Genomic DNA, 13,496 nt, shown 5'->3' on the forward strand with positions numbered 1-13,496 from the left:
AAAAATATGTTGTAATCACATTCTTTATTAAAGTAATATAGAATTTGAAAAAAGAATATTTTTGGCTATAAAAAATAATACATGACACTAAGGTTAATTATTTTCGGTATCTCAAATTTTACAATAATATTGTAATGATTGGATGGTTTGGAGTAGATATTTTTAAAAAATTTCCCGTCATCTATTTACTAAAAATGGTTGATCTCGAAGGGGACCCCATCCCACATAAGTCAGAGGCCCATTGGCTCATGCGAAGATAAAATCGAAGGATGTGCACATATGAATCACGTGGCAACAACTTCGCGTTATTCCAATTCTCGCATTTATCCTGCAGAACTCCATTTATTTTTAAATTTTTTTTTTTCATAAATTAATTTTTTATGAAGAAAACTCTTCTCGGGAAAACAAAAAGAAAAAGGAAAGAACGAAAAGAGCACTCCATTTTATTTATATTTGTTAAAAAAAAACTTTTAACGATTTGACAATATAAGTGATAAGAAAATTATTTTCAAAAATAAAACAAGTTAATTTATAAAATTTTCATCTAATATATATTTATTATTTTTTGAAACAAATATAAATTTATTTATTTACAATTGACAACAGTTATTTAATAATTATAATTCTAAAATTTTGAAAAAAAAATAAACAAAAGCAAAGTATTGTATTTGGAGAACACAAAGCACCGGCAGTCCTCCGGCCATTTCTAAACTGTTAATTTTTGGATAAATTATCTTTTAAGCTCCAATTGAGAGTAGCTGGCTGGCTAGGGCATAATGATGGAGTCAAACGACGCCCCTTCTTCATCGTCATCCAATGGCTCAAAACCATTTTTCGACGACCCTCTCTCTGCATCTTCGCAGTTCGTGGAGATTCCAACTGATGATTTGCGACCTCCCTCGAAGAAACTGACGCCTATCACGAGCCACAACTCCATCAACTCCATACTCGAGCCCCCTTCTTATGCCGAAGCTGTTTTTCGATCCTTTGACTCGGATCAGGTGGATTCTTCTGTTATCAACGGGCACATAGAATCGCCTTCTTTTTCATCTGATTTCCTTCGAATCTCTGTTTCGGATCCATTGAAGGAGCAGGAGGTATCTGGGTCGTTGGTACCCGGAGGAAGTTCGTATTTTTCGTACTTGATTACCACATTTACAAATTTACCTGACTTTAATGGGACGGAGTTTAATGTTAGGAGGAGGTTTAGAGATGTTGTAGCCTTATCTGATAGGTTAGCCGAGAGTTACCGTGGGCTTTTTATACCAGTAAGACCGGATAAGAGTGTTGTTGAGGGTCAGGTGATGCAGAAGATCGAGTTCGTTGAGCAGAGACGTGCTGCATTGGAGAAGTATCTGAAGCAGCTCGCTGCCCATCCAGTGCTTAGAAAGAGTGAGGAACTACGGGTGTTTTTGGAGTCTCATGGGAAAATGCCATTGATGAGGACTACGGATGTGGCATCAAGGATGTTGGATGGGGCCGTGAGGCTTCCGAAGCAGTTGCTTGGTGGGGAAACTGGGCTTGGGGGACAGGATGTGAGTGAGGTGTCACAGCCTGCCAAGGGGGGGAGGGATTTGCTGAGGATTTTCAAGGAGCTAAAGCAGTCAGTGGCTAATGATTGGGGCGGGGCAAAGCCGGCCGTTGTCGAGGAGGACAAGGATTTTTTAGAAAGGAAAGAAAAGTTACAGGGCTTCGAGCAGCAGCTCAGTAGTGTGTCTCAGCAGGTAACATTACTGTCCTCTTTGATTTTGTGATTCACTACTATTAAAGATTGTAACTTGATAAACATGTCCATCTCTTTTGTTTATGAATTATGAAAGTTTAAATCCATGGTGGTGCTTGCTTATGTTTTGAACAACCAGCTTACAGCTAGTTAACACTGGAGTACGGCTTAGGTCTCTTTGAACTGCAAAACAACAAAAAAATATTTTTGTAGGGATGGATGTAACATGATTTCAGAAGCAGCTGTTTCCAAATTAGGTTGAAATATGTCCACCAATTTGTCTTGCCAAGTTTAAAACTACCCATATTGAAAAGCAAGCAGTGCGAGGGACATTGCAGAAAAATCGGTGGCTTTTGTCTGTGGAATGCTGATGCCTGTTTTGTGGATATGACAATTTTTTTTCGAAGACATTGTGGAATTCAAATATGATAGTAGCTGCATGTAGTTGTGCTGTTGCCATTTTGGTGGTTATATATTTCTTTGAATGTGATGGTAAATCCAGGGTGTCAGAAATTGTATTGGTGCAGTGAAAATTAACATAATGGATGAGGACATTACCTTTTAAAATTACAAGAATATTCCCATAAGGCACATTAGCTTAGAAAATAAGTTTTGCTGGTAACGGGAATGTTAACATTTACCCTTTCCACAAACAAAAAGAAGAATGAGAACATTTATGTCACATATTTCATTATGAAAGATTCATTAATTGTTCTTATTTTGGAATTTTCTACCTTCTATTATTTTTTTATGATATGTGATTTAGTATTTGAAATTGTTTAAATATATGATTTTAAATATGAAAACAAGTTCCCAAACCCTGCGCCATTGTGCAACGTTGCCTTGTAGTGAAAATATAGCCTTCATTGATACAGTGAATCAGTGATAGAATCAAAAGTGGAATTGTTCTGGGATCATTGACAGAGTTGCACGTCGGGAAATATGAACTGTAAAGTATGCATGTTAGTCAGTGATTGCACTCTTTGGTTCTGAATTTCTTTGCAAAACTCATGGCCCGTAATCTTTGGTCAGAACTCATGTGGTCTCTGTTATATTTGCAGGCTGAATCTCTTGTCAATGCTCAGCAAGAGATTGGGGAGACAATGGGTCAACTAGGGCTGGCTTTTGTCAAATTAACGAAGTTTGAAACAGAGGAAGCTATTTATGACTACCAAAGAACATGTGCTGCAGACATGAAAAATGTGGCAACAGCAGCTGTAAAAGCAAGCAGATTGTACCGCGAATTAAACTCTCAAACCGTTAAGCATTTGGTAAATCGACTGGATTCCCCTTTGTTATTGAACTTTGAATCTCAATGAATGCCATGCTATGTTACCTAATTGTAACTCTAAGCGCATTCTAGTCCTTCCATTTGTGTTCAATTTAATTTTTACTAATTATTGGAATTTATGTGATTATATTTAATTTTCATTTATTGGTTTCTTTGCTTCATATTTAGGTAAAGGTCTCTGAATTAGTCTGGGCCCAATGTGGCTTCAGAGTTTAAAACAGAGAGTTGAACCAAAAAAGTAGTGGTTTTTGACCGCCTGTCATCAGATGTTAGTCATTCTGAATCTTTTGTTTAATTCAGGATAAACTTCACGAATATCTTGGGGTCGTGCTAGCTGTCAACAATGCATTTTCCGACAGATCTAGTGCTCTGCTCACTGTACAGACCCTTTTGTCGGACTTATCATCGTTAAACTCAAGAATTGAAAAGCTTGAAGCTGCTTCATCCAAAATATTTGGTGGGGATAGATCAAGGATTCAAAAAATAGAAGAGTTACGAGAAACTATGAGAGTAACTGAAGCCGCTAAAAATTGCGCTGTCAGGGAATATGAGCGAATAAAGGTATGGTCTCTAGTTCTGGTCGACTTGATGAAAAATTGGAAGATTGTAAATTCTTTAATATTCCTTGCGCCTGTTAAAATTTTACGTTTTTCTGTGTAGCATCTGTAGGGTAAATGAAAATTTTCTTGCTGAGTATTTGTACCAAGTTGTTGCTCATTTTACGTCAAATTCATAAAAGCTGATGTAGGCACCATTCGTCATCACAAAAATAGATCTCAATCCAAAGCATAAAATTTGCAGCATGGTGTGAAAATGGTTCAAATCCTTGATATGCTGTTATTGTTATCGAAGACAAATAAATTGCATTTAATTGTGTTATAAAATGCTTCACGTCCTCCGCCCTCCCGATAACAATTCATTTGTCTAGAAGTTTCTATCTTCGTTATTTGATTGGATCAGATATTATCAAAATAATTGCATTTGTCGTATGATTAATAACTGCAATTATCTGGTCTGATCTTTTGGTTTATCTGCATTGAAGTACTGTAATTTTACTCTTCAAACTAACACAGTCAATGATGCAGTGATTATGATTAGATGAGTTTTAATTTCTTGATCATCAGACGGCTGAGTACTCCATGAATTGAAATGTATATCCACATCGTTTTCAATTTTGTTAGCTGAGCATTGCTAATTTTTTGCTGAACTACATGAAATTTCATATTTATGAAGTTTTTATTCATATTAAACAAGTGAATGGCAATACATACAGGAAAACAATAAAAATGAATTTGAGAGACTGGAAGAAGAGAGGCATGATGATTTCTTGAGCATGCTGAAAGGATTCATTGTTAATCAGGTAGTTTGTTTTCTCCTGAACTGAATATTTTTATAGACCTGACCACGGTTCAATTTGAACTGTGAACTGTGAACTGTGAACTGCAACCTTACATTGGATACTTTTGGCTCGAAAATCAGAACCAGAATCAAATACTTCTGATAAGAAAAGGAACTGGAACTGAAACCATACACCTCTCTAATGTTCTTGAAAGGTCAATTATAAATAGACAATTTAGCGTAAGTAATTAAATTACTTGAATTATATAATATATGTTCAATCCTTGCTTTTAATTTCGTTTACAATTAATAACATGTTAATATTTTTATTGAACAATAAATTTAGTTTGATTACCTTACAAGCATCTCAAATTTTTATAAGACTGTTCCGAATTTAAAGAAGAACCATGTTAAAATCAGGTCAAACCACTATTGAATAATCTCTTACTGTTTGGTCATGCTTCTATTGGAGTGGTACATTTTAATATTGTGGTTCGGTTTAGCACAATTTTATGAGCAATATTTTAGCGACAAAAGATCATTTTTCTCTTTTGTTATTTTCCTTCCTGGACTGGATGGAATGCGGTTGCCTTTTGTGGCATCAGAGAGAAGGGTGGGTAACCTACGTAACACATGCTCCCAGTGTATACTGTGACACTTTTCATCAACGCACATAGGCGTTGATGGCTATCTTTACACTTAGATTTCTATACTTCTGTGTCACAACTTGTGTTTTTTGTTATGGAAATGATAATAGGCTGGATATGCGGAGAAGATGGCCAACGTCTGGGAAACGGTTGCTGATCAAACACGTGGATACATGAAAAATGGATCATCTATGTAGCCTCTCTCTGTTAGTATCCCGAACCCCTTCCATGGCATCCTTTGTATTTCAGGCATGTAACACCGCACAATTACACCCACATATGATATGGCAATAGCTCTAGATTGTCTAAATTTAGTTGCCTCTTTTCTGTGTTGATGTTATTTGTTGAGAGAAACTCATCAAGAACCACATTTGCAAAGTGAGAGTTTTCGTGTGGACCGTATCCACATGACTCTTGATTTGAGACCTGTAAGTACCGCTAGGTTCTTTTGTACTGGAATTGTTGGTTTGGGAGAGAGAGATTGGTATTCAGGCACAACCGAGGCTTGCGATGCTCGAGAGTCGAGATTGGCTAAAGCTTTATATACTCTGTTATGTGTTTCATATTTCTTAAAATGTTGTGAGAACTGGTATTTGTTTTAAATATGCAGTAAATAATAAAATGTTAGAATTAAAACAACATAACTTACTCGTGATCAAAGAAAATAAGCCGGGGTAATATCGTGAATTGAAAAATATCTTACCACAAGTGGCCTGACGGCTGACTAACTCAATCATATCCATTTGGTATCCACAAATAGCAACAATTCGCCCTATTTTACAAGGTAGAGAATTAACTTGAGAGTTATCTGCAAAAGTATTAACAGAAAGACATTTCCATGGGAGTGTTCGGTGGAGTTTTTAAAACAACTTTCTAGATTTTAGTTTGGCGGAAGTGCATTTAGGTGTCGGTGAATGTCAATTTCTACTTCAACGTCAACTTGTTTAATTTTCAATTAAAAAGATAGAAACAAGATTGAGATTTTTTTTTTCTGTTTTTGTTTTTGTTTTTTTAATAATTTAGGATTATGTTTACTTAATGAGATTAATTATACAGATAACAATGAGACTATTAAATTTTTTAGGACGTGGAATAAGGATAGATAAGCAATAACATGTTTACTTTGATTGATCGATTTGTGATTGAAATTATGATTAAGTGACGAGTTATAATTTTGTCCTTTTCTTATAATATATAATCTTATGTTTAGTTTGTATTTGTAAAATTGATATTGTCTTTTTATCGGAGAATATAAAATATTGCTAATCCATATGTAAATTATTTTAATTGACTAAAATAATTGAGTATAATAAGTTTTCCATGAGCAAGGATAAAATCAAATGAAATATATTAATCATATTTTAAATTATTAGAATTTTTATTCATGGTTATAATTTTTTTATAAATGGATTTTTCATATATTAAAATAAAAAATGTATTAAATATATATTAAGGGAAGTGTTTGAAATTTATATTTATGTTTTATAATTTTTTTAATGAAGTTTTCATATATATTTTTTGGGAAGTAAAAGATTTTTTGGATTGGAAACATGTAAATTTATACATTTTCTCAATTAGAAAGAAAAATAGTTAAAAATGATTATTTATTACATTTTTTATTTGTGATAAATAATCAAGAATTAAAGTTTAAATTATGTAAATATGGATGATCTTTATGAATTAATACGAGCCCTATAAAATCAAGTAAATATGAAATTGGTAAAATTATTAATATAATATTATATTTATAATAACAAATAAACGCAACCTAAAGTTACAATTTGATGTTTGTATCCTAAAATTTTATCATAATCTACAATTGCTTTCAATTTTTGTAAATACTAGAAAAAAGGCACGTGCAAATGCTTGTGCATCAACTAATTATTATTAAATTGTTGTTTTGGAAAAAAATATATATTTTGTAATTTATATCAAAATAACTTGAGTACATTTACGCAACGGTCGGAAAAAAGTGATAGGGAATGGATATGGAAACGACATGATAAAGTGATGGGAGCATTTTTCAAGAGGTTAGGGGTAGGTGTGGGGATATTCGTGATAAGTTTTCACAATTTGAAAAACTAAGGATACGGATAATTTGTAGTTCATCTGGTACTAAGGTTCTAAATTTGAGATGGGGTCTCAGGTTCGAGACTCAATTGTAAAAATCCTCTCTTCCAGCTCAAAAAAGAAAAACAACCAAGGACGATACACGTCATACGAAATAAAGGGCAAAATAAGAAAATTATTTGGTGTCTCATATATAGACATTTCAAACCAATTTTCTATGTGGTGCCATCTTTTATGATATTGTATAATTTTTTGGAGATTTTTTAAAATTTTATATATATATATATATATATATATATCATTTTTAAGAATTTCGAATGGTATGCATAAAATTCCAGTCATATTTTATTATAAGAGAAACATTTATTTTTAAAAAATATTTTGCAATTTTTTTACGATAAATTTGTAAATACTGAGAATGATAACATGAAAAAAGTGTTTTAAGCTAATTTGAATGAAAATCAAAAGTTTATTAAGGTGATCAACGCTTGGAACCAGCCTCGAGTCTCACTAAACAAGATGCATGAAAACCAAAGCAAGCAAGTGATATGTATTAACCCGATTCTTAATTAAGCTATTAACTGTCTAAGAATAATTAAATGATTAAAACATGATTAAAGAACCATTATTGAAGGAAAATAAGTAGAAAATCGGATTCAAAACGCCCGAAAATTGGTCAAGAGGGCCCCAGGGATCTGAGTGGTTCGAAAGCTCCGAACTCACAGCTCAGGAGTTCGGAAGATCCGAACATGTTCGGAGGGGGCAGAGTGCAGTTCGGAAGAACCGAGCAGTTCAGAAGCTCCAAACTAGAGATCGGAACGTCTGAATTCCCCCATTCCTTCATTTCTCACCATTTTGTAAAGAACCTCCGTTTATTCTATGTTTTCCTAGGCGTAGTGCTTTAAGTTTCCACATCTACAGGCCAGACAGCTTTAGCTAAACGACTTGTGGTGGGTTGTCCATTGGAATTTGAGGGTAATATTTTGACTGCGAATTTGAGATCTTGTTCATGAATGATTTTGACTGTATCTTGGGTATCGACGTACTGACTTTGTACCGAGCGACGGTTGATTGGTATAAGAGACTTGTGAATTTTCATCTGGAAAGATGTGTTAGTTGGATTTTCTACGGAGAGAGAGTGCGACCTCCGATGTCGTTTGTGTATGCTCTGAGAGCCTATCGTGCTTCAGTGTCAGGAGAGGAGGGTTACCTTATCTACGTAGTTGATACAACCGCTGTTAGTATGGATATTGAAGAAATACCAGTTGTCAATGAATTTCCTGATGTTTTTCCTGTTGAGATTCCTGGTTTTCCTCCGATCAGAGAATTTTAATTCGAGATCGAGCTTGTGCCATGGACAACTCCGATTTCTAGAGCTTCGTATCGTTTGGCTTCGTCGGATATCCGAGAGTTGAAGCAGCAACTGCAAGATCTTTTGGAAAAGTGATATGAAACGACCCAACCTCTAAACTTAATTAAATAATAAAAGAAATTACGATTTTTTAAAAAAATTTTTTGCCATGACTTGTTTGTAAGTAGACAAGCCAACCTGTCTCAAGCAACCATACAAGCATAAAAGACAAGAAGAAGACGTAGAAGAAAAGAAGATTTCAAACTACGACAGTCATCCATAAAGAAAATAAAGGCAACCCCACACGGTTGCAATAATATCGATAACAGACTTTAAAAACAAAAAAAAACTCTAAGCACAGGGAAAACATATCCTGGCTATCACCAAAAGTACTTAAGTTTAAACTCATTATTACAATCATAAACTAATGCGGAAACATGAAATAGCAACGGTCGTAGGGCCTCGCTCCGCCGAAGACCTCCCCTCAAGGATCCTGCCCTTCAGTCCCTACAAACTCCTCCTCACCTGAAAATCAAACAAGCATAGTGAGTCTAATGACCCAGCAAGTATAAACAGTGTAATAACAAGAGTTTAAAATAACTGCAGTAATACTCAAATACAATACATAATATACTTGAAACATAAGCTGTAAAGATGCGCATGCTACAAAAGAATGAGACAACATGTAAACGATGAACACACGCCAACTCACGCTATGAAACTCTGGAACTTTCTTAACTTTATTGAAACTCATGTATGACTGAAAACTAAATGAAATAAGACGAGTCAAACTGATACTGAAAGTGAAACTGTAAACTTAGATCCTTGAATTGTTTTGATCGATCAATGGCTGCAATGCACTATGCCGGCAAGACGCCGAGATTTCTCCCGACTGACGTTGCCCCTTTATGGCAAGGACACCGAAATTTCTCCCGGTCCCACATTGCCCTCCTTGGCAAGGACACCAAGATTTCTCCCGGCCCCACATTACCCTTCTCTTTTGGTAGGGATCCCGGGATGTCTTCCAATCTTGATCTACCCATCTATGGCAAATGAGTGAGACATCCCCCACCCATCAATACCCTGTCCCGTCACAATCAAATCACATCGTTCAAAAATATTTTTCTTTTCTTTTTCCTTCTTTGACTCGACATTAAAATACTTAGCATGCATGAAAGAGACTTTCTTTGTAACATTTTTGCTTGACCCATGGACAAGGCTTAAAGACACATGTATGCATTTATATGAATGAATACTCAACACATAAATGTGGGTATTAGGTGAGTAAGTGGCTGCCCCTCGGTGCTAACCCAACCTTAACTCAAAATTCTCACATACAAGGCACAACCCGAGCAATCGCACCGAAAATCGCTTAACTCTATATTCCTTTAACCAAATTCAACACCGCTCAAACCGACACTCTCCAAACACTACAAACTAATCATAGGACCTGTTTTCAGCCTCATTTGACAGCCTATGCAACCTGAACAAAAACCCATTCCGGACAGCCCACTTTTACCCTCTAAAATTCTGCACCGACACCTTAACTTCAAAAATCCATAACTTATTGAAATCTTATCCGAAATGAGCCCATTTTATACCGACGCGACCAAAACATCATGAGCTTGACTAGGACTAGCCCTAACCATGCCCAGACCTCATATGACGCCTCCCCTGCCCCAAACTCAGATTGCCATGCCCAATGCCAACCTCATCTTTCCACACTTCTACTTGGAGGAAACACCACCAAGCCCTACTTCCTAGCCCCCACCTACTTCCAAACCACCAAACACACTCAAAACCATATCTTAGGACTTAGCACAAGCACCTTGGCATCCCCTTACCACACTTCAACTCCACAATTCAAAAATAACAAGATTATGCACCAAAAAGCCTTCAATCTTTGTACAATCAATGGAACCAAATGCCAAACCACAAAATGCATACTCAACCTTCAATTTCAGCCCTAAAATCATGCAAAATTCGAAATGTAAAGGGCATGAACTTCTAAATTTTCGAAAATATCAAATGCAACCAAGACCCCTCATGCTTTCAATCACAAACTATCATGCAACTCCTTAAAATCTATAGCAATTCCAATTTCAAAAATTACACATGAACCCTACTGAAATTTTGCAAAAATTCAAACCCTACAAGCATATAATATCAAGCATTTTCGAAAATTAAAGGAGATTATGAGCAAGAACATATATAGCTTGAATGAAAGCCCAACAAATTGCCTATACTTGACTTAGATAACTTTTAACCACAAAATCGAAGAGAAGGAGGGGAAAGGGGCTGGAGACTCTTGACCAACACCTAGAACAACATCCTTAGAGGGTCTTTCGGCGACGGCAGGAGGCGGCGGCGGCGACTGGAGCTGAAGGAGAGGGAACAACCAATGGAGGGGGAGAAAAGAGTGAGAGAGATCGGGTAGTGAGGGGTTTGGGTGGCTAGGGTTCCAATTAAAATAATTTATGTGTTTAAAAAGTTGCATGTGTTGTGTGAACATGTATGTGTATGTATAGGTGTAAGTAATTAAAAGTAGGTGTGTGTGTGTGTGTTGCTTTTAAAAGTACGACTTTATTGGATATATCCGCCCCAGTGTCTCCGTGGGGAGCACCGGTTCTGTTTGTCAAAAATAAGGATGAATCTATGCGTCTTTGCATCGATTATCGCCAGTTGAATCGGGTAACCATTAAGAATAAGTACCCCTTATCCTATATTGATGAATTTTTTGACCAGTTGCAGTGTACTTCTATTTACTCAAAGATTGATTTGAGATCCAGTTACCACCAAATGAGGATTCGTGATCTAGACATCCTTAAGACAATGTTTCATACCAGGTATGGAAATTATGAATTCTAGTGATGCCATTTGGGTTCACGAATGCACCAGTTGTGTTCATGGATTTGATGAACAATGTCTTCCGAGATTACTTTTATAAGTTTTTTGTGGTTTCATCGATGATATTTTGGTATACTCACACAACGTGAATGATCATGTGAGACATTTGAGGATCGTTTTGAATACTCTGCGAGAGAATCAACTCTATGCAAAATTGAGCAAGTATGAATTCTGGATTGATCAGTGGTTTTTCTTGGTCATGTGATATCCAACGAAAGAATTTTTGTTGATTCTAGTAAGATTGATTCTGTATTGAATTGGCCACATCCGATGACGGTGGCTGATATCCGAATTTTTCTGGGTCTGGCATGTTACTATCAGCGATTTATCGCAAATATCTCTCAGTTGGCTAGGTCTTTGATGCAACTTACTCGAAAGGATGTACCATTAGACTGTGAAGAGAGTTTCGGGTAGTTTCATAGGCGTTTGACATCCGCACCAGTACTAGCTCTACCATCAGGATCTGGAGGGTATATTGTATATAACAATGCATCCAAGCTATTATTAGGCTGTGTTCTGATGCAGAACGACCATGTTATTGCGTATGCTTCTTGACAGTTGAAGAAACACGACTAGCTCATGATTTAGAACTGGCACCGATCGTGTTTGCTCTTAAAATTTGGCGACATTATCTCTACAGAGAGAGATTTGATATTTATACTGATCACATGAGCTTGAAATATATCTTTACTCAGACAGAGTTGAATATGCGACGAAGATGATGTATGTATTTACTGAAAGATTATTATTGTGAGATCAAGTACCATCAGAGGTCAGTAAATCTCATAGTTGATGCTCTTAGTCGCAAGTTGAGGATATCTGCTCTTCAAACTAGTGTGGTTGCCAGTACCATCTAGGAGTGTTGTTCATTCGGATTTCATTTTTGACAGAAGAAAGGGATGAAAATTAATCGGGTATCTAGCATCCTATCCGAACGAACTTTGTATGCTAAGATCAGAGATGCTCAGTTTTCTGACCCAAAAGTGCAGGAGTTATCTAGTATAGCTCACAAAGACAACACATATGGTTTCATGTTTAAGACAGACGGAGCATTGTATTTGTCAAGAAGGACTATAGTGCCGGGGAATTCTAAATTGAGAGCGGAAATTATATCCCAGGCTCACCGAAGCAGACTTAGCATCCACTCAAAAAACACAAAAATGTATAAGGATATGAGAACTCGATTCTGGTGGAAAGGTATGAATCGTGATGTCTATCAGTATGTATCTAGGTGCTTGGTATGTCAGCAGGTTAAGGCTGAACACTTGAGACTTGCATGTTTGCTTCTTAGCCTACCAGTTTCCGAATGGAAATGGGAACATATCACGATGGACTTTGTAACCCATTTGCCATTTTCATTTAGGAATTGTGACGTCATCTGGGTAGTGGTGGATAGACTCACCAATTTAGCTCATTTTATTTTGTATAACCTAGATTACACCTTTAATCGTATGACTCGTTTATATATCCAAGAGATAGTACAATTCCAAGGTGTACCAGGGAGTTTTGTCAATGACAGAGTCCTAAGATTACTTCTAGATTTTGGAGAAGATTCCAGCGAGCGTTGGACACTACCTTGAGTTTAAGTACTGCCTTTCACCCAGAGACGGATGGTTAGTCTGAAAGGATTATTCACACACTTGAGGATATGTTGAGAGCTCTACCATGGATTTTGGTCTGGTTTGGCAAGACCATTTGCCACTTATTGTGTGTGCATACAACAACAGCTATCACCGCAGTGTGGGTATGAGAATTTTGAAGTACTATATGGGCGAAGATGTCGTACTCTACTGTTCTAGAAAGATGTAAAAGTGAAACAAGTGAAAGGGCCAGAATTGGTTCAGCAAGCTATTGTTATTGTCAATCAGATCAAGAATCGGATCAAGACTGCAAAGTATCGAAATGCAATCTACTCAACACTAAGCGTAGACCTCTATAGTTTCAGCCAGGGTAAAAGGTATTTCTGAAGGTTTTGCCGTTTCGTCGAATTCTGAGATTGGTCTCAAAGTGAAGCTATCTCCGAGATTCATTGGTCCATTGAGATTCTGGAAGCGTTGGAGATTTCTCTTACGGATTAGCTTTGCCACCTTACCTGTCTAGTAGTATTCATGACATGTTTTACGTATCTCTATTGAGGCAGTATGTGGCAGACGAGTCCCATGTTCTACA

The 13,496-nt window shown here is 36.4% G+C and overlaps 1 protein-coding gene across 1 annotated transcript; it reads left to right on the forward strand.

Moving 5' to 3' along the window:
• The first annotated feature begins 682 nt into the window (after positions 1 to 682).
• On the forward strand, positions 683 to 5,567 carry LOC140863247 (sorting nexin 2B-like). Its single transcript, XM_073266535.1, has 5 exons — positions 683 to 1,724; positions 2,785 to 2,994; positions 3,315 to 3,575; positions 4,288 to 4,374; positions 5,110 to 5,567. The coding sequence occupies exons 1-5, from the start codon at positions 777 to 779 to the stop codon at positions 5,194 to 5,196; spliced, it is 1,593 nt and encodes a 530-aa protein (XP_073122636.1). The 5' UTR covers positions 683 to 776; the 3' UTR covers positions 5,197 to 5,567.
• The last annotated feature ends 7,929 nt before the right edge of the window (positions 5,568 to 13,496 follow it).

The sequence above is a fragment of the Henckelia pumila genome, chromosome 4, assembly GCF_033568475.1.
Source record: "Henckelia pumila isolate YLH828 chromosome 4, ASM3356847v2, whole genome shotgun sequence".
Taxonomy (NCBI): domain Eukaryota; kingdom Viridiplantae; phylum Streptophyta; class Magnoliopsida; order Lamiales; family Gesneriaceae; genus Henckelia; species Henckelia pumila.

Bases quoted from the DNA above. Each gene is read 5' to 3' on its own strand.
- LOC140863247 (XM_073266535.1), top strand. From the start codon at position 777: ATGATGGAGTCAAACGACGCCCCTTCTTCATCGTCATCCAATGGCTCA. The intron at 1,725-2,784 runs GTAACATTACTG...TTATATTTGCAG, and splicing joins TCAGTAGTGTGTCTCAGCAG to GCTGAATCTCTTGTCAATGC. The intron at 3,576-4,287 runs GTATGGTCTCTA...CAATACATACAG, and splicing joins GGGAATATGAGCGAATAAAG to GAAAACAATAAAAATGAATT.